The 24,382-nt window shown below is 39.0% G+C and overlaps 1 protein-coding gene across 5 annotated transcripts in view; it reads right to left on the bottom strand.

Moving 5' to 3' along the window:
* The window catches only part of lap (like-AP180), a 408,339-nt gene that overhangs the window by 70,199 nt on the left and 313,758 nt on the right, over window positions 1-24,382 (bottom strand). For all 5 annotated transcript variants that reach the window (XM_067157205.2, XM_067157204.2, XM_067157203.2 and 2 more), the window contains exons 4-8: window positions 17,925-18,027; window positions 11,799-12,007; window positions 7,957-8,063; window positions 4,194-4,235; window positions 3,011-3,105 (exon numbers count right to left, since the gene is read on the bottom strand). In XM_067157205.2, coding sequence (XP_067013306.2) covers window positions 3,011-3,105; window positions 4,194-4,235; window positions 7,957-8,063; window positions 11,799-12,007; window positions 17,925-18,027 — 556 coding nt within the window. The remainder of the gene's footprint in view (window positions 1-3,010; window positions 3,106-4,193; window positions 4,236-7,956; window positions 8,064-11,798; window positions 12,008-17,924; window positions 18,028-24,382) is intronic.

The following is a 24,382-nucleotide window of genomic DNA, read 5'->3' on the forward strand; positions in this document are numbered from 1 at the left end:
CGACACATTTGTTTACCCGACAAAATTAACAAAATCTCAGCCATAGACGCCCAAGAGAGTTTTGGTTTACTCTGTCTGCCATCTAGTACGCCTAGAGTAAAACAGAACGTTGAAATTGATGAGCAGACAGTCAGAGGGTGTTGAATTGAAATGCCTTGATATGATAGCCGAGGTCATATGATTATATAAAGGTAGTTAATAAATTTATCACTCAAAATTAGTTTCAGCAGACTGAAGAACCTAACAATTAAAAAAAAAACTAGTTCAACAGGTAAAAATGAGTTCTGTTTCGCACCAAGCATTTTCCTTCCAGATAAAATATAAAGATTTATCACTCTAAGGAGGAAAATATCAGCAACACCAAATTCAGACTGAAGAAATGATCCCAATTTGAGTGTTCATAGGAATTTATACCTTTCATCTACAAATATGAGACACATTACAGCTCCGTTTGATTGGCACTGCAAGTCTAGTTGGAATGAAATGATTTTCTATGCCTTGTGGATAAATCACCCAAAACTATATCTTGAGAAATTAAAAATCCATATTTGATGCTGCTGTACTTCTCTCCTAAGTACTTATCAAAATGATGAGATCCATATTCCAAGTTCATACAGAAATTTTCCTCTTCTGGATATATTTAATACAGAACAGGCAAATCCCCCCCCCCCCAAATTCCTAATGTGTTACAATGATGATGATTGCGAGGGGCCTAAGATGTAGGTCACTAGCCCCTAATGATGCAAATTGAGACTAAATGTAATTACAATTTAAAATTCTAAAATTGATCCACTTGACCAGAATTCAAAACTTTGTGATGAATATGGATGTAAAATAATCAGCAGATTCAACTCAATATTAAAAGTTAAATATAATTCCAAAATCAATCCACTGACTAGAATTTAAAAACAAGACTATGAACAATGATTATGAACTTAAAACAATCAGTGCATCCAACCCGCAATGCCCCATCTTCCCAGAAACCATCTTAAAACAATAGCATATACTGACCAAGGGGCTGCTTCCAAAGAGCAATCCTGAATCTATGATGCTTGTTGTCTAAAGGGGTCCAAATTCCAGTTCGACAGTCCCTCATAATGGTACTTATTGCTAGGAAAGTAAGAAATGAAATTGCGTATGGCTTTTAGTGTCAGGGGTGTCCGAGGTCATGTTTGGCTCGCCAGGTGCAGGTCTTTTGATTTGACGCACATAGGTGACCTGTGCGTCATGATAAGGATGAAATGATGATGAAGATGCCGCATACACTCAGCCCCCATGCCAGCGAAATTAACCAATGATGGTTAAAATTCCCGACCCTGCTAGGAATCGAACCTGGGACCCCTGTGACCAAAGGCCAGCATGCTAACCATGTAGCCATGGAGCCGGACAGGAAAGTGAGAACCATGGTATTTCTCACGTAGCGGTACTAATCAAAAGTAATGAAGATTCTCAGTGTTCCACATATTATGGTACTACTCACAAGTAATGTACGACCTATGGCATTTCTCACATAATGGCGCCACTCATAGGCAACGCTAACCCATGGCGCTCCTCACATAGGTGTATTCCCGTGGTGTTCCTCATAGTGGGTACCAATCACGGGCAACATAAGCCTGTGTTCTGCATATGGTGGTACTAATCACAGGTACTGTAAAACCACAATGAACCACACTCTGCTGCTACTAATCATAAACCTATTGTGTACCTAACAGTGGTACTACTCGCAAGTAAAGGCGACCCATGGTGTTCCCCGCATGATGGTACTTATCACAAGTAGTTTCATGGTTCTAATTCAATCATCCCTTGTCACCCCTTTTAATTGCCTCTTACAACAGGCAGGGGATGAACATATGCTATTCAACCACAGCGATGATGTGGTTACATCACAGGCTGTGAAGCTTGGGCGAAGTTCTCCCAGTCATTGTTGACCACTGCAGCGATACCCGAGTTTGAAATGGTGACAGAAAACCATGAAAGAAAGAAAGAAAGAAAGAGGGCAAAAATTCGCATAATTTTAAATTTACGTTGTAAGAAATGAGTTATGTTCATTGCAGTTTATATATTTTGACCGGATACAAAAAAGAGTTAGGCCTACAACGTGAAATATTTGTAATGTATGTAATGAATTTTCACTATTAAACTTTAGGAGGTGCTTTAGAAACTCTTCTAATATAATACGGAACTAAAGCAGATAAGCTGTGGCTTGCGGTTGTTTGGGTTTAAATTATCTGAAAAACTCCGCAGCAATCCAATCGTGTCTACCAGGAATAGCATCAATTAGGTTATTTATGTGAAGGCTCACTGTACATCCATTTGGTAGATTACAAGCTAGCTATTATCACTGGATGCCTGTTAAGTTTTAAAAACTATTTTCAGAAATTCAGTGAACAGAGAAAAATCGCTCAACACTGTAACACTGCAAAATCGAACAGTAAACGTGCTGAATTATGTAAATATATTACTTTTTCTTAATGAATAACAGGAATTTTACTTTATTTTTTAATGGAAATACTGTCGTTCCCATCCAATGAACTTTAAATCTTAGCTTGTAAGCTTAAACCCTCTGAATTTATAGATGGTAACAGAAAAATTTTCTTTGAATGTATAAATATAAGAAAACAAAATCGAGCACAGTACAAATCAAACCTGAATATCCTGATTTGTTTTTAAACACTGTACTCCGATCAGCATTTTGTTGAGTGGTGGAGAAGAGCTTTGTAATTGCAATCAAATGTCGTTGCTCCCTTCCCTGCAAAGAGTGTGTGTTCTTTCACTTCTCTGCTACGTAAGCTTGCTACGTAACCTGCCTGCATTAGCGTCAGACCAGCCCGGCCACAGTGGGCGCTCGGCCTAGCACCTCTGTTCTATATCATCCTGTGTGTCACTCTGGGATTTGCCTGTATTGAACACACACAAAGTGTGCAACCCTGAATCAAGATGCTGACCCCTCTTGGACCTTATCAAACTGGTGCTGGAATAGTAAGCACTGAACGGAAACTCCTTATCTTACCTTGCAGTCTGGGTGGGGGTGTTCGCTGCCGAGCCCTTCTTGCCCTCCAAGGATGCTAGGTGCTGCTCGAGGGCATCCAGTAAACTGCTCGGAGCCTACACACAAGAAATTCCATTACCACAGAAACACAAACAATACACTCAAGAAAATGATAAAAGTAAACAGCAGGATGATGCTTGACATAAGAAAATAAGCAGTTTTCTACAATGACAAAACGTTGAGGGTGAAATTATTCACAGTTATCTTTGACTTGAAAAATAAAAATCTCAACTGTCTTATCAATGTAAACAGAGTGAGACTAAGTAAGGGTTCCCAGTAGCTATGATAATTATGAAGTACCCGCCGCGAGTTATTTAGTGTTTCAACTACAGCAGAACCTTCTGATAAGTCTTTTGCATGACTGCGCCTATGGCCAATCTGCACCAGCTGCCTCCTCATGCACAGTACTATAAAATTAGATTTCTGATCAGGTGGTGTGAACACAATCATTTATGTATTTTTCAACAACAGGAATGATTCTGCAGCACCGTAACAACTGATCGTTGTTTTTGAGTTTTAGACGAACTGGTCTACGATAATGGTAGGTTGTAGGGTACTAACAATTGTCATTGTCAGCAGCTTTTTCTCACGTGTGCTGCACTTGTGAATTCAAGACATCAGTCTGCTAACTTCTGTTGCCGACTAGCAGCTAAGTTGCAGAATTGTGAAGTTATGCTAGTTTTACTCTTGAACATCTTAAATAGGCCCACTATTCATTTCCATATCCATAGTTAACACTGTTGACATTATCCATATATAATTATAACATTTCAATTTTGCAGGATGAATTATTCGAGGTTATAAGAAGGTTCTGGTACCAACTCTAAAATCAATAATCTAGCAAAAGCTTTCTGACAATTTGCACTTCATTCCATCTCGGATACATGTTCATTTTCCAGAAAGACAAAGTACAGTTCACAAATTGTTCATTATTTATAGAACTTACAACACAGTGAGGGTAATTTCCGGTGCTGCAGACATTGTGTCTATGCTATAGACATTACAATAATTACACCCCCCATTTTATCAAACGAGTGCTTTCAAAATATTTTATTTTTCCCCTAAGGAAACACCCATACAAATTTATTCCACCCGAGACAGTTTAAAGGAAAAGTTACCAAGACAGAACGCTTATACAACTTACCTTGGTAAGGTCTGGAATATCGCCCTTGTCTATGCCTACATTCTGAAATGAAACAAAACAAAAATAATACATCTTAGTCAACAGGGAAGGCACAGATACAAACATTTTTCTGGAGGGAACTCTTACAATCTGTTTCTAACTTCGAATACCTTCAAACGATAACACAAACACATTATTAAGAAATTAAAATAAAGATCCATGAATTGAATACCATTTCATTTGTCAAATCATTTATACAATGGGACTGGTTTAGATCCCATTGTGAGTCATCTTCAGCCATGGAATAAAACTGACTATATATAGTGCAAATACAATCAAATGAACACTTCAAAAATATTATGTACATATCACAAATTAATTACAAGAGAGGCAAAAAAAACAAACAAACCTGTGTTAATGCTATAATTAGTGAGTTTGAAGTCTGTTAGTCTAATTTTGTCATGTGACATTGTCACTTATTAATATAAAATGCACCGAGCTTGATAGCTGCAGTCACTTAAGTGCGGCAGTGTCCAGTAATTGGGAGATAGTGGGTTTGAGCCCCACTGTCGGCAGCCCTGAAGATGGTTTTTCGTGGTTTCCCATTTTCACACCAGGCAAATGCCGGGGCTGTACATTAATTAAGGCCACGGCCGCTTCCTTCCACTTCCTAGGCCTTCGCTATCCCATCGTTGCCATAAGACCTATCTGTGTCAGTGCGACGTAAAGCAAATAGCAAAAAAATATAAAATGAACAGTCATAGTAAGTAACCCCTGTACATGTAGAATTAAAATATTAAAATTGGACCCGAGTTGTTACACTGGTGTTGAAAATTAAATTAACCATCTTGTGTGCTTAGCTGGTAAAATGTACCTTGCTAAGTAACATGTATTGGTGAGACATGTGTCAAATGCATCACAGCTGTGCTTAAACAAGTATACACACAATGAGTAGATACAATTTAATTATTTCATAGAAGGGATCTTGCAAAACCAAAATGACTAGTCAAAATTGTAACTGATGAGCTGTTTGTCAATAAGGTTAGTACTGAGTGAATAGGTCCCTTCACAATGTCAAATTATGCACACATACCCAGGAAAAAACAACTCATCAAGTGGAGAGAAATGTTAATGTGAATGTTTATTGTCAATACTGATCATGATTACGTTTATATCATATGGTAACACAATAAACAAGTAAATAATAGTATCAACATGGAACCAGAAGATCAGTTTCATTTCTTGCAATTCCTCTGTAAATAGCATGAAAAGGCAGTCCGCAGAATATAACGGCCAGTGGTGTGTCAAGTGAGAAATCTACTCTGGAATGATAAAATACCCCAGAAAACAAAATTGACCATGTTTTATACCCATCTCACTCCAATGCTCACCTTTGGACTCAAAACATGTACCCTACATAAGGCGAATAGTAAAATCCGGTCAAAAGAAATTAAATTCATCAGAACAATGAACCAAAAAAATCAGGAAGGACAAGATTCGAAATTAAGCAAACATCAAAATACCTGCTATCAAGCTTTTAGGAAGATTCTGGCTACAATGGTTTGGGTATGTTATGAAGATGGACAGAACGAGAAAAGCAAGAAATTACTCTGACAGAACTGAAAGGGGAGAGGCCAGCTGGGAGGGCAAGGAATCTCAATGATATCAGAGATCAGCAGATGTCAAGTCGGAGGACTTAGAGAAAGAGAAACTATACTTAAGACGGGAAAAAGTAGCGAGCGCTTTATCAACAACATAAGACGATTCGGAACCTGAAATATTTATTCTGAATGAGTAAATTTATAATACCAATATAGTTGGTCCGTTATTGGACATTATAAATTTTCCAGCTAACTCATTCCCGGTTGCCAGCATTTCACCCCAGTGTGCTAAGTTGGGCTCATCAGTTGGTAAATAGCACACCTACCAAGACGCATGGCTAATGCATACCGTGGAGGCTACTGCATAGGCATCGATTTCTGAAAATGAGATAAAGTCCCTCATACTGCATTGGCACTACTGGTGGCTTCAAGTAGTCTACGCAGTAGCCTCCACGGTATGCACTAGCCATGCGTCTTGGTAGGTGTGCTATTTATCAAATGATGAGCCCAACTTAGCACACTGGGACAAAACGCTGGCAACCAGGAATGAGTTAGCTGGAAAATTTATAATGTCCAATAACATTATGATCAACCACAGCTGGGACTGGAAAATTATGAGTGATGTTATAATTGATGACATAATTTTAATATCTTTTGTTTGGGTTTTGATGAGCAGGAAGGCAGTGTGTCTGAAGTGTGGAATTTTGTCATTTGATTTTGTAAAGGAAGAGCTTCCTCTGGGAATTCTCATAACAAAGATTTGATGGTAGGCTTTTCAACCTAAAAAGGTTAAAAATAAGAACATGGCATCATCATCAACTGAACTGCAATATGCCAACTTCGTAACTGTCGGTACAGGGAGAATGCTCAGGAGCAGAGTGTCACCACCGGTGGAGAAAATCTTGCCAAGTCGTGGAACAGTTTTCTTATCTGGGTAGAATCCTCTCATACACAACTGATACTGATAGCAGAGATACAGCACTGTATTTATTGTGATCATGAACCCTTTTGGTCGTCTAAGGAACAGAGTTTTTGACAATCACATGATCGATACAAATGAAGCATCCATTTAGATTCTGTAATTATTCCAATGTTGCTAAATGGATGTGAATGTTCAACATATTGAAAAAAAAACCTCAAGAAACTTTAATATCATCATCAGTGCTGTCGACGAAGGATCCTTGGAATAAAATGGCAATACAGGTGCAGCAAAATTTGGAAGAGGCTAATACAAAAAGCACTGAAGCCGTGATAATTAGGCATAGCTGCACTGGTTAGATCATGTGATCTGAACGCCAAGCTCCTGACCTCCAAAACAAGTGATCTTTTCAGAGCTTAGAAAAGGGAACTTTAAACATAGGAACCTTATAAAAATGTCGCAAAAGCTAGCCTATTAAAGTGCAGCATATGTCAACACCTGGGAAAAATCTAGCCTGTGAAATCCATCAATAATGGTGTGGAGATACTGTAAGCCAATTGACGACTCAATGCGGCAGATAGAAGAAAGAAAATACATCGACAAAAAGACCATTTTCCTCCCACAAGCAGGCCTTTCAGGAAATATCAGCAGGCACTGCAGAAAAATATGTGGCTCTTCCATTGGGCTATTCAGTTATACAAGAACACTGGTCATGTGTATGTTGTGGAGCCAAACCTATTCGAACTGAATGTTCGTTGATCAAGCAACCTTGCATCGTGTCTCCCTGACACTTTGATAACCAGTGGTAATGAGTTCTGAATGTACAGGGTGACTTTCTTTTGAAGATGATACAATATTGTTTCTGTTTGCATTTACTTTGTAATTTGATTCTATTGCTCAGGAAGGTTCAGTTGTTCACGCCACATACATAATGCTATCACCTTACAAGTCAGGCGCTACTTTACAGACACTACAAACAACTGCCACCATAACTACACAACAAAGAATAGAAAATGGAAAAGGTGTATTAAAAAAAGAATACAGGATTCTTCATTTAAAAATCCAGAGTGATCTTTCTGGAAGTTGCATAATTCAAGCTGACAAAACCATTGCCATGATCAGGTAAACACTGGATTTTTAGACTGAGAAGCGTGTATTCAACAATACTGGTTTTCTCTGCGGGAAAATTTTTCTTTATAGGTTTCCTCGAGTGAACTTAATCTTAACTTAATTTCATAATTTATTGAAATTATGTTGTGCATACCTCTGCTACTTTAAGGAATTCGGCTACCCTGTCCATTCGAATGAGAAATTTCTTGTACAGATCTAAAGCATCTCGACACTGCTTCTTGTTCATATCGAAGTATTTTTCTGTAAATAGGAGAAGAAAAAAAAACAATTCAATAAATTTATGTTCAATAATACACAGTGAAAATTTTTACAGTTGAAAATGCTTATGGACAAAGAAAAAAATTATATTTAACAGCAGTTAAAGTCCCGTTAGTGTTCACAGAGGTAAGTTACTGTCTTTTTCCTACGAACTATCAATTCACAAAATTAAGCTTGAAGCATTAGTATGCTCTATTATCCCATTTAAGTATTCTGAAGGCACCACAAATGTGATAACCAGTTCAATTATTCTCTCTGAATAAATTCTACTATTAGAATAACAAATTGATAATATTTCAGTAAAACTAATCCAGTGACTATAAGCAAGCATGAAACCAGCAGACCACCAGCTGGAGAGCAGAGAGTTTACAGTACTGTCCTCAGCAATAGCATAGCCACAAGAGAGATAATTACAGGGAGTACGAGTTCCCTCTTCTGCCAACAAATTATTTTTCTCTATGACTAAAATACCAAAGAAAGCAAAATTGGCAGTGTCCAACAGCTACTTGATGTTCGAGTTGATGGTCGTGTCTCAGAAGAAGTGTTAATTATGAAAGAACTTCCCATGGCTGTATTCTTTCACGAATTATTTTCAACATCTATCGAGAAAGGATTTTTTGAAATGCTCTTTATGGGAAGACTGAAGGAGTTGTGGTTAATGGAGTCATCAATAACATCAGGTATGCCGATGACACAGTCGCGCTTGCAACGAATCTCCAGGAACTACTTAGGATTGTCAATGAAGCCAGCAACGCCATGGGCTCGAGGGTGAATGTAAAGATGATCAAGTGCATCGCTGTAAGCAGGGAAGATTATATTCGGGGTAGTCTCAAAGCAGGAAAGGCCTGATTGTGAGTGTGGCAACACTTAAGCACCTGGGATCTCATTATTGATGACTGGGACCTTGTTCTTGAAATCTGATGCAGAACTGAGCAGACTAGAACTTCTTTTCAAAAATTTAGAAAACTTTTGACAAGCCGTGACCTTTACATTACACTACTCCTCCTGTGCTACATTTTCAGCATTCGAGACCACGTGAAAAAGATTGCAAGCGTTTGAAATGTGAACGCACTGACGGATGCTGAAGATACTTTGGATAGCTGAAATGACCAATATAGAAGTTTTTTTGCACTGTATGAACGGAGAACCAGAAATTCTCACAGCCATTAAGAATAGGAAGATAGAATACTTTGGTCACACAGTATGATGCAGAACAGTAAATTTATACCACTTTCTACAAGTATTACACGAGAGAAAAATGAATGGAAAATGCGGTCTGGGATGAAGTAGTACATCATGGTTTGGCAACCTGAGCCAGTGGTTTGGGGCGACTAAGCTTACTCTACACAGAACAGCTAGGAACAAACAACAACTGATAATGCTACTGATAGCCAACGTTGTGTGAGGACATGACACATTAACAGCTACTTCATACAGATCTTTGAAACTTGCACCCTCACAAAGAGACTCGTCTAGGTTAAGTTCCTGAGGTGCGCTATCCAGAAGACCAGGATGGACAAGAAATTAGGAGGCAAGGCAGGAAGCCAAGATTAAGACTTCTCTACCGGACAGAATCAAGTGGTTTGGACACATGAGAACAGTCCAAGTGCACTTGAAATACGAGAAGTGCCTGGCTGGAAGACAAAGAACTCTCTGCAGAGGAAGGAAACTAGATGCAATCATGAAGAACCCCACAGATAGTGATCATGCCATCAGTTTGGTTAGCACATTCCAGGTACTCCATATTCTTGAGATTTAATTCCGTCCCAAATTGTTTGAGACTCATCTTCCACTCTTGTACTTTCTGTTTGAGGCCCTTACGTATCTCGTTAGCTACGATTACATTGTCAGCGTATAGTAACGTCCACCGATGTCTCATCTGGATGTCATTTGTGATAGCATTAATGCAGAGTATGAAGAGCAATGCGTGATAAAATTGCAAATACTATAAAATAAAAAGTGTGTGATGAAGCTAGATCATAACAGTTGAATATTTAGGACTAGTTTTGCAACTAAATCAAGTTATACGTTTGCTCTGGAGAGAGTAACTTTTCAATTTAAAACCTTCCATGTTAGTTTTTTAGTCAACCTTCTTGTAGGCTTCAGCACTTCCCCACTTCCCATCAGTGGTGAATGCTAGGATTAAGACGTGGGCTACCACTACACTTAGGTTATCCCTTTTCATTAGCTAGTTTAGTGAATGTCAAATCTAAAGCGTTTTGAAATGCAACAAATAGCCAATGGAGTAGCCTGCTGTGTTGTCAAGGTGGTTTGACAAGCTACTGCCCTGGCCTCTGCTACTGTCAATACTCAACACCTCATCAGAGGAGATTACAGCCTAAGGTTTAGCAAATTAAAGTCTGGCTTTGTGGCGAAATGGGTAGAATGCTTGCTTTTGGACCGATGGCCCCGGTTCAATTCTCAGAATCAATCCCTTCATACTCTTAATTCCCCTGGCTTGGTGACTGAGTTTTTATGATGTCTTTGCCATTCATTTCATCCTCATTAGGTCACCACCAAGCCTATACACATGCCCTGCACCATTATTATTATTATTATTATTATTATTATTATTATTATTATTATTATTATTTGCTTTATGTCCCACTAACTACTGTAAAAGTAGTTTTCGGAGACGCCGAGGCGCCGGAATTTTGTCCCGCAGGAATTCTTTTACGTGCAAGTAAATCTATTGACACGAGGCCGACGTATTTGAGCATCTTCAAATACCACCGGACTGAGCCAGGATCGAACCTGTCAAGTTGGGTTCAGAAGGCCAGCGCCTCAACCGCCTGAGCCACTCAGCCCGGCATTATTATTAACTACATTAACATTTTGAATTTTACAGCATTACCAGCGGTCGTACCCACCGTCGTTCACTGGTTTATTAGCTTCCTTGAGTCATCAGTGGTGGTATCCGACCCATTATCACCAAAGAGAACACTAAACTTGAAAAATTGCATTTCATTTTAGCAGATCTACCTATAAAAAAAAAATGAAAACTACAGTATATTACTCCTATAACAGCAGCCCTGCAGTGTCTTCCTACAAGGATGGAGAAGTAAATGGGAGTGAAATACCAGCAATCTGTTACCTATATAATAAGTATGAGGTGAGGAATAATATGATGAGTAACACGATTGTTTTGTTAGCAGTGGCGATATGACTGAGCGAAGTCTAACACACCTATCACCCCGGTCCCAGCACCTATTGGACATACAGCAGCAAGCCGCACGAGGTGAGGCGAGGGGAGAAGGACGTAGCGTTTGGACTGCAATATCAGTTTCCGATGCCTTGCTCTCAGAAATACGTGCGATATTTTTTCTCACTGCGTTCAAGTTTTTTTAAACGGAACAGGTACTTCAGACTTCCGTCATTCTCATTTGAGGTTTGGGCTTCACCAATAGCCTTGGTAGCCCTCGGTATAAGCCACTGCCCCCCATCCCCTTAAAAGTAAGGTCCAGCTACGCCGGTGCCCGAGATGAATAGTGTGAAAATATGGTTTGTGCGATCGGTCAGTCTCTATATTTTTTGTAGACTAACGAGTCTTCAGTAACTCGGGACCATGCGGAAAGCAACGGGAAAGCACCGCATTCCTAATTTCCCTAGTACGCTTCTTCGAAGGTGACTGGGATATGCCGGCTGACTGGGTACTCAATCAAGCCTTCCGGCCGAGGAGTAAGCAAACGTACGTCTCCCGTACAAGCGTCTACCTACCTAAAAGGTTAATTATGCCATCATTGTAGCAGGCGAATAGCCTGATGAGGTCTCTGAAGAGTAACATGAATGCCATGTTGATTACGCCATTGGTCAGGTCATTGGCAGTGCAGTCGAACTCGAGGAGAGCATCCAGCTGGCTCTGTAATACTGGCAGAGTCTTGAGCAGTTTCTCTGCGTTCATCGTGCGCAGGGTGCCGTCTTCCTTCCTGGAACACAAGATGAACAGATACGTCAACTACGATCCATATTCATTATGAATAATAATAATAATAATAATAATAATAATAATAATGTCAGACTCCACGGCTAAATAGCGTGCTGGCCTTTGGTCACAGAGGTCTCGGGTTCAATTCCCGGCAGGGTTGTAAATTTTAACCGTCATTGGTTAACTTCGCTGGCACGGGGAATGGGTGTAAGTGCCGTCTTCATCATTTCATCCTTATCACGACGCGCAGGTCGCCTCCGGGCATCAAATCGAAAGAACTACACCTGACGAGCCGAACATTTCTTCGGACACTCCCGACACTATTAGTGCAGAATGTCATGTCGGGAATACAAAACTACGAAATCTAAGTGGAAAAGTTTTTCGACAGAATGGAGAGGGATAAACTTAGATGGTTTTGACTTTGGACTGTTAAGAGGGAGGAATGCCGAAGCGGATGATGGAAAACCAGATAGAAGATACTACGGTGGTTGAAAACAAGAACAGTATTAGAAGAAAGCTGGATTGGAACACACTTATCGTATGGCTTATTTACATCACCCCTGAAAGTTGATATAATCACGGATACGCCCCGTAGAATGAACGAAATGATTTAACGTTGATGCGATGACTAACTAAATATACTCCTTATGTGGAATAGTTCTATTCATAGCTCTGTATCCTTTCCCGTTCCTAACAGTTCGTGACAATGCCTTTCCGCAACGTTATGTGAAGTAACACATCTGTCATCTGCCTGTCAGGCAAGGACACTCCCCCTCCTCGGTTGATGTTATTGTTCGTGCTACTACACCAGATTGCTCTTTTGCTCAGCTTAGACCTGCTCTGAACGAACGCAGAAAGGACGTCTTGGGAGAGCATGTTATAGCTCACAGTGCCCCCGGATTCTTACGGAATTACTAGAGCCCGGAAGTTAGGGAAATGCATGTGTATATCGAAGTGGCAAATAAGAAATATATTTCCGTGTATATGGAAACGGTAGGACCAGTTATTTTGCTTGTTTTATTTTAGCTTCCGTAGCCTATTTGACAGTTTAATGCCTTTTTAAAGTTGTTGTAGATATTTTCTGCTGCTATATAATAATCAATCGGAAGAAAAGAAAATATGATTCCAATGTACATGTTACTAACACAGACTACTTCATATTAACTTCATAGATATACGATAAGTAGACCCAGCCAACAGCTGGAAACTGCAGGTGATGATAGATATTTTAATATTAAACAAACCTCTACTGAAAACTCACTCTATAGGCCAAGTGGTCGAGAGGGTTGCCAGGTCCCGTCCCTGCTACGTAACATTAAGTCGCGGTGGTTGTTATTGTTTAAAGAGGAAAAGCAACTTGGTAAACATCTTCTCTTACCAATAATCGGAAGGAAAATTGAAGAGGTATGACATTTCGAAAAATGAAGATATCGACAAAAGAGAGGGAAGGGCTACGAAGGGCGTGAAAGTGAAAAACTCTCTAATCCTCGAAAACCTGATACCGTCGGGAGAGTTGACCAACGAAGTTGGCTATGAAAGACAAGAGCGAGGAACCTGACAAGTACTGTGGAAGTAACAACGGACTCAGCTAGGGGAACCGTGGTTGAAACCCACACTCCCAAGTTGAGAGCCCCTGGTCCCCCTTTCAGTTACGACAGGCAGGGGATACCGTTGATGTTATTCTATCACCCCCACCACACAGGGGGATGTAAGATTAAGTATTAATATGTGATGCAGATGTATGTTAGGTAACTTACATTAAACCATCTTTATTATTTGACTGCACATTTTTGTCATTATAAATGCCTATTTTACTGCATATTTCCTAAATGTTAAGTGCTTATTTACCTGCCTATTTTAGCAAAAATAAACGCCTGAACTTCCGAGTCCTAGTCATAACAGATTCCATTCCTTTACTTGACAAGTGAAAATGAACAATATCGATCAACTGTCGTTCTGATAGCCGCCCCCGTGGTGTAGGGGTAGCGTGTCTGCCTCTTACCCGGAGGCCCCGGGTTCGATTCCCGGCCAGGTCAGGGATTTTTCCTGGACCTGAGGGCTGGTTCGAGGTCCACTCAGCCTACGTGATTAGAATTGACGGTGAGATAGCGGCTCCAGTCTAGAAAGCCAAGAATATCGACCGAGAGAATTCGTCGTGCTGACCACACGACCCCTCGTACTCTGCAGGTCTTCGGGATGAGCAGCGGTCGCTTGGTAGGCCAAGGCCCTTCAAGGGCTGTAGTGCCATGGTGTTTGGTTTGGTCGTTCTGATATGGTTCTACTTGGGGTTCGTTTTACGTATTACATATTTCACGTATTATGCAACATTTTTATACATACAGTCGACACCGGTTTTAACGACTTCAAAGCGACCGCCGTTATAGTCGATAGTCTCACAAATATTTTTGCTGTTTTGTTGCTAAAAATGTCACACCTGCAAGTCATACACTGCACACTTGCATGGTCAATTAACAGAATCAAGTTAAAACGCCAAAAACGTCACTGAAGTAAGTACTGTACAGTACTAGTGGAGCGGGATTGCAAGGAATTCCATTGGCTTTCGCTTAAAGAATAGGTACACTGATCGGCATATTACAGTCGAACCTCGATATCTCGAACCTCCATTACTCCTATTTTCAGTATCTCGAAGTAACTTCAATTTCCCGGCCCTTTGCCCTATTCTTCGCGTGTATTTATTTCTCTATTAGTTTAAATTCGGTTACACAAATTTCTCGATTTTTCCAAGCTAACAACATTTCCTTCCTTGAAGCAGAAAGTACTCTAACTCTAATTTTGTGCAACATTAACTGTGCTACACGGCATTTGTGGTTTGTAAGGAAGAGTTAACAAGTAAAGAAAGAGTTACAGTGATGCTGGAAACTAATACGGCGGGAACCGAAAAACAAACTTCTAGTGATCGGCAAATGGGCGAAGCCTCGCTGTTTCTCGTGTGTGAATTAATTACCGATCACGTACGAAAGCAACCCCCGAAGTCGCGGATGACAAGCTCCATTTGCGAATCTCAGCTGCGTGGTATTGATGAGAAGTTTCAACGTGAAGGGAGAAAAAGTTAACAGTAACAAACAGAAAAGACTAACAGTTTTTTTTCTAAAGGTGTTAACGGAGATATGTTTCCTGTTTCACTACTGTATGTACTGTATCCCGCCTCCTAAAAGGGTTATAATTAAAATGATGCCGTAAAACAGAGTTAGTTTCTATACTTTTAAATACTGTTAAAAATAATGTATTCTTAAGCCTATAAACCCGTAGATACATATGATTCCATCATGTGCTATACATGCTCAAAAACTATGTTCTTTATATATCGAAATTTCGATAACTCGAAATAAAATTTAGCTGCTGAGGTGATTCGAGATATATTTAATAAAAGACGAGGTACACAACAAATAGGGAATGTGCCACCTGGCAGACTGTCGTAACTGGATATCAGTTTCGATTGATTTATTATTATTTTTGCTGCTTCAACCATCTAAGTAAAGATTCTTCAACATGTTCGTGCTTTTTAAACAAATTTTCCTCAAAAAAGAGACTCCTTCCAAATGGTAGAAATCCTTCAGTGTGACAGAATTCCTTCGCAATGCTGACATTTGTTTCGCCGTTTTCTAATCGCCATGTTGTGATTTTTCTTCCTTTCCTTTTATTGTGAGACACATTCATAGCGATGCTTGCTGTGACTATTTAACAGGCTGATTTGAAATGTATAACAACAAGCGTTACATGGTTGCCCCAAGTGCTTAACAAACAAAAATTAACATTCGATGTTATAGCCGAGAAAATGTGATAAAAATTCGTCGTTTTATACGATATGTCGTACTTACTAAGCGAGTTTTTAAAATACAGTGTTCATATAGGATTCAGACGGGGCCGTTACATTGTTAAAAAGAGACGTCGTAATAAACAGTTTTGACTGTGTAAACAATATTACATTTATTCATTAACGTTATTTTCTTCATATTCAGGATGAGAGCAACAGGAATTTAGCTACAGCAATGAATTTGTAAAATACTCCGCGATTTATAGGGCAGCCCGTCAGGTGGCCATGATCATTAAGGCGTCAAGTCTATATATAGTCCGACACCGTGGTTAGCCGGTGCGAGTCCCACAAGTCGAAAACGTTTCACCATCACAATGTTGGCCGGCAGGAAGGGTGGTGGTACACAATTTATAATCACTAGATTGCGTACCTAAAGCCATAATAAAAGGAATACACGAACATTTTTGTATGTTTAATGCATTAATACTATACATACTTGACTATTAAATATTTACATATTTAATATCACAAAAGTCCGGGCCCTACATTTGACGACCAGAATCTACACGGAATTGAGCCTCATCGAGTAGAATTATCTTAGTAAATCTTGCGTTTACAGGTGCACGATTGGTAATTCAGCTTTAAGAGCAATAAGAGATACTTAGTTCTATAAGAGAAGCAAATGTTTTGGCCATTGCAAGGAGAAAAAGATACAGAAAGACAGAGCGAGGAAAGCTACCGTTGGGTTACGGAAAATAATTTTCAGCCACGGAAGGTTAAATATATAGAAGAACGGGTTTGGTATAATAAAATCAAATAAACGGCAGTTTAACATAGATGCTTTCAGGGGCTGTATTTGTAGAGATAATGTGTGTTTCTGGGCTTATGTCGTTAAGAAAACAAGGTGGAGCTTTTTCCCCTGTTAACATGACAATCTCAAAACGTCAGTTTATCTGGGGTCTTGCGATTGCACCATACGTCTCAAATTATCCTCGCGAATGTCGTCCTATCACTTGTTCCCTCTAGAAATCGTCGAACTTTTGAAGTATCTTTCTCACAGTCAAAACGTTCGACAAACAATTTTAATAAAATCGCAAAATTTAATAGAATTTTATTACAAGAGCACGTATTCCTACACGGTAAAATGTGCACTCAAAAGAGCACAAAAACTGGCCGATAAAGAAATATTTAATTTTATACATTCTCGAAACATTCGTAAACTGTGGATAGGCCGGAGTCCGAAGAGATTATACAGCGAAACTTCTCCTTGCGACCACAGCGTTAAGGATAACCGAACTAACACCAGTATCTTAGAAGAACCCTGTACCATCAGCATTGAGGCTATATCCATGAAACATCGACTTCGGACAGGTCATGTTCGTATGCCTGATTTTAGACTCCCAAAACTCAACTGAAGGGAGGCCATCTACACCAGGGGTGACAACAAGAAAGGTTCAAGGACGTACTAAAGTCAGACATGAAGAATCGCCACATCAACAACACTAACTGGGAAAACAAAAGCAGCTAACCGCCTTGTATGGCGTCGTCTTATCCATGAAGGTCCTAAGAACATCGAACAACAACGCCGGAGATTTGAAACTGAGAAGTGAATTGGTCGGAAAGAGCGGACGTTCCTTAGGATGAACAACCCTCAATAACTGGATCTCAACGCTGGCAATGTTTTGACACCACTGTGGAAGAATTTGTGGCTCGAGGATTGGCTTCCACATTCACCCAAGAACTCAGACTCAAAGTAATACCCGAGGAAGACAATCATACTAGTCAGCGAGTGACAGCTTATCATCCAGCACGGATAAGAGAGTAATCTATCAATTACTATACCACCAACGGCACAACATTCTTAAATCCAAACCCTCATTGAAGAAGTCTTCCTCGTGATCAGGAGAGATTTTCTTTTGAAGACACGCAGCAAAGTTCTCTGCCAAACGAAAAGAATTTTCCTGGTTTTCTTGAAGTGGCAAAAGCTTGTCATGTCTACAATTACAGGCCGTGAAAACATCAATATTAATTTGTCTTTTACTTTTCGCGGCCCAATTTTCGCCAATCATTTCTTGTGAGCACATCTAGAACAAAAACAGTCCTACATTGAATAAAGACATTACTGATTTTTACAAACACTTACCCTCGTTTCACCTTGCAGAAGTCGAAAGCTACTGTTCTGTAGGACAGGGCCTTCTCGTTAAGGTATTTGGCGTATCGCCTGATGAATGGAGACATGTCATACCCTGAAACAGAGCAGTAGGAATGTGCAAGCATAATTCTCGACGTGACACATGGGGAAAAGACTCAAGATGCACTTAACGTATCTCCCAAAAGCATCTACGAAGCACACATACACACAAATATGTACAAGAAAAGCAAAGTAAAAGATACATAACAACAAAGTTATAATTCATGTCTAACAACGACTGAAAGAAATAACCATATGTTTGTCATTAGGTATATTTTGTTTTGATCAAACGGAGACAAATTTTCCAGGTAACTCATTCCTGGTTGCCAGAGTTTCGCCCTCGTGTGCTAGATTGGGCTCGTCAGTTGGTACCTAGCACACCTACCAAGACGCTGGCTAGTGCATACCGTGGAGGCCACTGCGTAGGCTACTTGGAGCCACCGGCAGTGCCAATGCACTATGAGTGTCTCTTTATCAAAAATTGATGCCTGCTTGGCTATCTCAGATGACATAGATGTTGATTCTGATAGTGCATTGGCACTGCCGGTGGCTCCAAGTAGCCTACGCAGTGACCTCTACGGTATGCACTAGCCAACGTCTTGGTAGGTGTGCTAGGTAGCAACTGATGAACTCAACCTAGAACACGAGGGCGAAACGCTGGCAACCAGGAATGAGTTAGCTTGAAAATTTATTATGTCCAATAACGGACCATGTATATTGGTTATAAATTTACTCATTCGGGACAAATATTTCAGATTCCGTATGGGAATCAACATCTATATCAAGCAGAGAGAGAGCAAAAAAGTTAATGTGAGAAGAAAGGAATGCAGAAACAAGTAACTGACAACCATATGTCATAATTATGATATCGTCAACGGCTAACAAGATTCTTTCATTACTCATTTTCTTTATAGTAAAATTTGAAATTCTCAGTTTTATAAAAGAAACCCGTATGTTTAAATTTAAATGGATCAATGGACTTCTTTTTCTTATTGACAACATTGAGTCTAGAAGTAGCTTCACAATCTGTATACTCTGAACTTGAGTGATTGGAAAGCCTACGAGTTTGTTACCAGATTTTAAATCACTCATTGGGTTACAAAAAACATTGAGGTCCACGAACTTAAAGGCGTGCTTGCTCTAAGACCTACTTCGTAGGTTCATATCTAAGAATCTACAGTTCAAAGACTACCAAATTTTGTTCAGCTTTTAATATTAATTAGGGCAAAATGCATTCAATATATCTACTATTTCCTTTAATTCATGAACATGGATGCAAATTGGAGCAATTTAAATCTAGAAATTCAAATGTAGATACAATTCTCAGGGAAGCTAAAACTTCACGAGTCATAATTCGTTTTGTGACAGTTAACAATATTAGTACCTAAAATAAAGACTTAAAGCGATATCCAGATAGTATTTCACCCCACCAAAATGGGCTCTAAAAAGGGCAATATTTTTTCACTTCCGAAATTTGGAAGTGGTTAGTGCCATACTACGCTAAATTTTAGTTGAAAATACCCTTTGCAAATTGTACTTCTTGTAGCTCTTAGGCAATTTAAGAAGGGTACCGAGTTGGATTGCTCTAGATCTTATGGTTCTTGAGGAAAGTACTGTAGTTTATATTTTAGTGTCTATAAATATGTCCCGTATTCAGAACTTCATTGTCGTTCGTATTTAAGACTTTACCACATCTTGTATTGGTAAGCATTTGCCTGCGCCCTACTGACAGTCAATCGGCACATTTTAGAGTGTCTCTTTCGAAAATGTTATGATAGTTGAACGCTGACGGGAGCACATTTTTGTATTTCGAAAAGCTTTCTCTATTCAAATAGTAAACTAAACTACAATGTGAATTTCTGGCGATTTCCCGCGTCAAGGTCACCTTTCAGAACGCTGCAAAACTAGCTTTCAAGGTTTATCCCTCTTTTTTAAAAAACAAAAACCAATGGAATGATACGAATTTTAAAAAACACAAAAATATTCTAACAATTTTTTTAGAACACGTATTACAGTGACTCTTCTACCTTTTAAAATAATGAAATATACTGAAACTACTTTATTATCTATAAACAGCGAATAAATGTACAGCATAGCAAAACAGTTATTGCATTCTATAACACACATGTTCATAATTACGTCACACAGTCAAGCAATCATTTTCGATGGAATAATGTACAGTAGAACGAGCATTTCTAAACATAGCTTTCTACACAACAAGCACAGGAGAAGCATACAACAAAGCAATTACTCTAATTGCATTTGAAGTACTCTACGAATTCAAACCTGTAATGCAAAACTTTTACTCCCAATCGCTAGCTAGCTCCATGCAATTTCAATAAAAGGGGATGACAGCACAGACGGAGCCAAAACGTACATCTTTATGGAAATTTGTTCGTTAATCATTTCGGTGTGTCCCATTGTATCTGCAATACAAACTCACCATTCAATAGGATTCCACTTCATACAGCCACTACACCAAGAATGATGCAGCGTCTGTTTCTCGTCTTAGCGTAGCTCGGAATTGTCCTAAAGCGGTGCCTAAGTGTAGAAGAATTTTCTAGAAGTTAAGGTGGCACTAACTTAAGACTGGTGAATATTATCACACTTCGCTGTATGTCATGAATTCACACTAAACTTGATTTTATTATGTTAACCATCTAATTTTCCTGGAAATGACGATTTCCAAGAACTTTATTTTTCATAGAATTAGGCAGGCCTACATTATATTATAACTACTGATCACTGAACTTAGACTGTGTTACGGGTGGCTGTGCAGTGATCTGATTATTAATAATAGTTCTATTCACAGTATTTGATAAAAAATAATTACTTAGAATTTTTCCCTGATGGTGACATTTTTGGAAACAAAATCTGAAGGGAAATATGAAACAGTGGACCAAGAATGCGCTGTTGGGTTGTAATGTGTGCATTCTTCTGCGCGTGTACCCAATTTGAAATCATCTACTTTAATAGCTGATGTGTACATTTTGTTTAATTCGTTCATCTGTAATACTGGAAACTGTCACATTTTTTCTTTCACGATTTTAACCACAGTATCCTGTAAAGTGAGCTTAATTATTTGTGTGAATATTTTTTTATTACGATTGAATCAGATGGTAGAAGTAAAATACTGAAAAAAAGAGCGAAGTGACATGCAGTAGGCCAATTAGTGCAACCTTAATTCAGAAGGTTCAATTGCCTTCAGGAATTAAAATGACTTGCTATACAGTGAATAATAATAATAATAATAATAATAATAATAATAATAATAATAATAATAATAATAATAATAATAATGTATTAGTTTGTTGCAAACTTGCTCCTCATCCAATCGTGTGAAGACATCTTTATCTCCGCGTTTCTATCGTACCGGTACAGTAGATCTTCCGTAACAGATGGCACATGGCAGATGTTCACCAAGAACTTCACGCTCCAAATCTGCCTCATTGAGACGAATTTCACACAACGCAAACTTCACTGAAATTTGATTCACTTTTATTTATAATCTGTTCCAGCTTTTCATTTTCATTTCGTAAGACTTCTACTCCCATCTGCACCCCACTACGTGTCACTTCCAAATAATGTCTATCCAGACAATACTTCCAAAATTCCATTTATGTTGCACAAGAATAGACATTCTGTAAACGAAATTATTAAGGCTTGGACGTTTGTTGTTTTTAGTTTGTCCAAGTATATAATGCCAAATTATAAATACCGGCCATTTTAATCTGACTCCAAATACAGTACAGACATTTCATTTTACATGAAAGTGCAAATTTCTAGTTTTCTCAATTTTGTATCTGAAGTGGCCGGTTTAAAGGCATCGTGAATTAAGTTTTAGTTAGGAAAACAATGATTTACATTGCCGTACTGTTTTTAAAGAGGTGTTGCAAAAAATTTAAAACTAAGAGTGATGAAAGTTTTGAGGACTTTTTTCTGTCTTGAATTTTGTTGTTTTACTCCGGAAGAAACAGATTATCGCAGCTCATCAAGATGTCCTTTACCAGGATGGATGAATACGTGCCTTCAACTTGAGAGCAAATACGGATGCTCCTCCAATTCTTTTAATTTTATACGAGTCTCTTACATTAAAAAAAAAACACATTGGTGTACAGAGTCCTGGATTCTGATGATGTTCAGAACAACGTATTCGTTTAAGAAAATCGCTGTATTTAGTAATTCCTTTAGTATTTCTTCAGATTGTTTACCGATATCCTACAGCCGTTTAATAAAATACTGAATTCCATCGCATCATAATGAACTTTCATTATACTCAAAAACATAGGTGGACAAGGGGAGAGCCCCGCTCCATAAGCTACCGGCATGAGCGCTGTAGAAGAGCAGAGAGCAACCGACTTCTAATAGTTTGTGCTGTAAAGACTAGATGGCGATATGCTGGCCGGTGTAAAGGCATAGTGAACTAAACTAGTTCGTAAAATAATGATTTAAGATTACCATACTGGGCTCATCGAGCCGAATTATACATTGCACTTGACCGAGTATTATTATGTTTACGCAATACAATCTTAGTTCGTCGTTCATTGTGAGAGTTCGGAATCAAGACTAATGAACTCGCGGACGGGGGCTAAAACCTCTCTGAGGGTCTATTCTCATTTCAAGACATGTAATGGAAATAAGATGAACTGGCCTCAAGTCGGAATCATACTTATATCTCAAGTTTAGCAGGAATTATTTCTCAAATTGTTCGTACAATTAGTAAAAACCTTCTGTAAATTGTAACTTCAATAATTGAAGAGCTTTCTTGCAAATACCACTTCAGTCACTTTTTTAAACAGTTCTGTTTTTGCGTTAATTTTTTTTTTTTGTTAGAATGACTTGTATATGCTCCAGTTTGAAACCGTGCAAGAAACATCTAAGTCACGCCCAACTTACATTTGAAAACGCGCAAGCTTGTCATTCCAACAAGAATCTTTAACACAAAAACAAAAAGTGTCAAGGTTGACTTTAGTGATGTTTGCAAGAAAGCTTCAATTTTTTAAAAAAAGATTTATTTGCGAACTATTCCTTCTTCAACCAATGCTGTATTCTTTAACAAGCTTTCATGTTGACCTACAGTATTTCCAGGACTATAGGTCGTAGACAAAGGAGTATTTATTTTGTTTCCTCGCCATAATCTAATGCACTGAACAGAACGAGACATTAGGCACAATAACACTTAAAATGTTAAAATCTGTTATGACAGGAGCCCCTTTATTAGCTGTAAGAACACGCCTATGCAAGGCTGTACTGCACACTGCTCCTTTACTCGCCTGAGCTGGAGCACTGCTCATTTTTTGTGCCCGCCTTCGCTCTATTATCACAATAATGAAATAAACAAGCACGTCACCAAGATCTCTGTCGGCCGTAATTAACGAAGAATATACAATGTCTTAGTAAATCGAATATTATTTCCCACCGACGTGGTACGTTCGTACTCTTTAAATCAGTATTTTTTTTTTCTAACACCTGCATATGTACGAGTGTATACTAAGAAACTGTTACAACATATAATTTCTTCACGAAATACTAAAAGCAAAATGTTTACTTCAGGCGGTGCAGGAGAAGTATAGAGAAATGATGGTGTAGATGGCAAGGAAAGAGGGACAAGGGTGAGGAGGACTCACCCGTAAGAAGTCGGGGTGGGGAAGGGCCCAAGACAAATATACTTAGGCGGGACATGACATGAAAACACTGAGGATGACTACTGGGCGACCCTATCAGAGGAAGTCACATATCCGGAGTATCCGACGGACTTCATGGCATGTCCAAGGGGTACGTTTAGAATTGGAATGGTGAGAGGAAAGACATTGTCATCTGGTTAGATCTTGGGGCCTTCAGGAGGTCTCCACGGGCAGGGCCGGTCGGGTCATCATCGGGAAGGCGGCCTTCTCACCAGGGGTGATGACTCGGCCGGACAGTAGGTTTTTATGTGGTGTTCTTTTCTTTTTGTCTTTGCCTATAATCTGTGATGTTCTTTTCTTTCTTTGTATATCAACTATGTCTGTTTGTTTTAAAGTTAGTAGAAGTTTGTGTGTGTGGCTGAAGTTGAACGCTGTTATTTTTCTCATTCAACGGATCAATTTGGTATATGTTTACTGTGATCTAGAGAAAAATAATAATAAAGAATAAATGTTTACTTCGTTTTATCTCCCAAAAAATAACTGTGGCATTTAAATCTGTAATGTTCTACTACATTGGCCAATTAATCTCAATAGTTTCAACAGGCAACTAATTTATGAACTGCACGGCGATCTTGATAAAAAGAAAGAACACCTAAGTACACTCTTAATATGTTACAGCAAGGAGTTTGACCTCCGTTAAACCCACTGGATATTACATATTTACAGATCACAGCAGCCATAGTTCGCAGTGAGACAATAGGCAATGAACCTACTGGATCACCGTTC

Source organism: Anabrus simplex, chromosome 13 (genome assembly GCF_040414725.1).
Source record: "Anabrus simplex isolate iqAnaSimp1 chromosome 13, ASM4041472v1, whole genome shotgun sequence".
Taxonomy (NCBI): domain Eukaryota; kingdom Metazoa; phylum Arthropoda; class Insecta; order Orthoptera; family Tettigoniidae; genus Anabrus; species Anabrus simplex.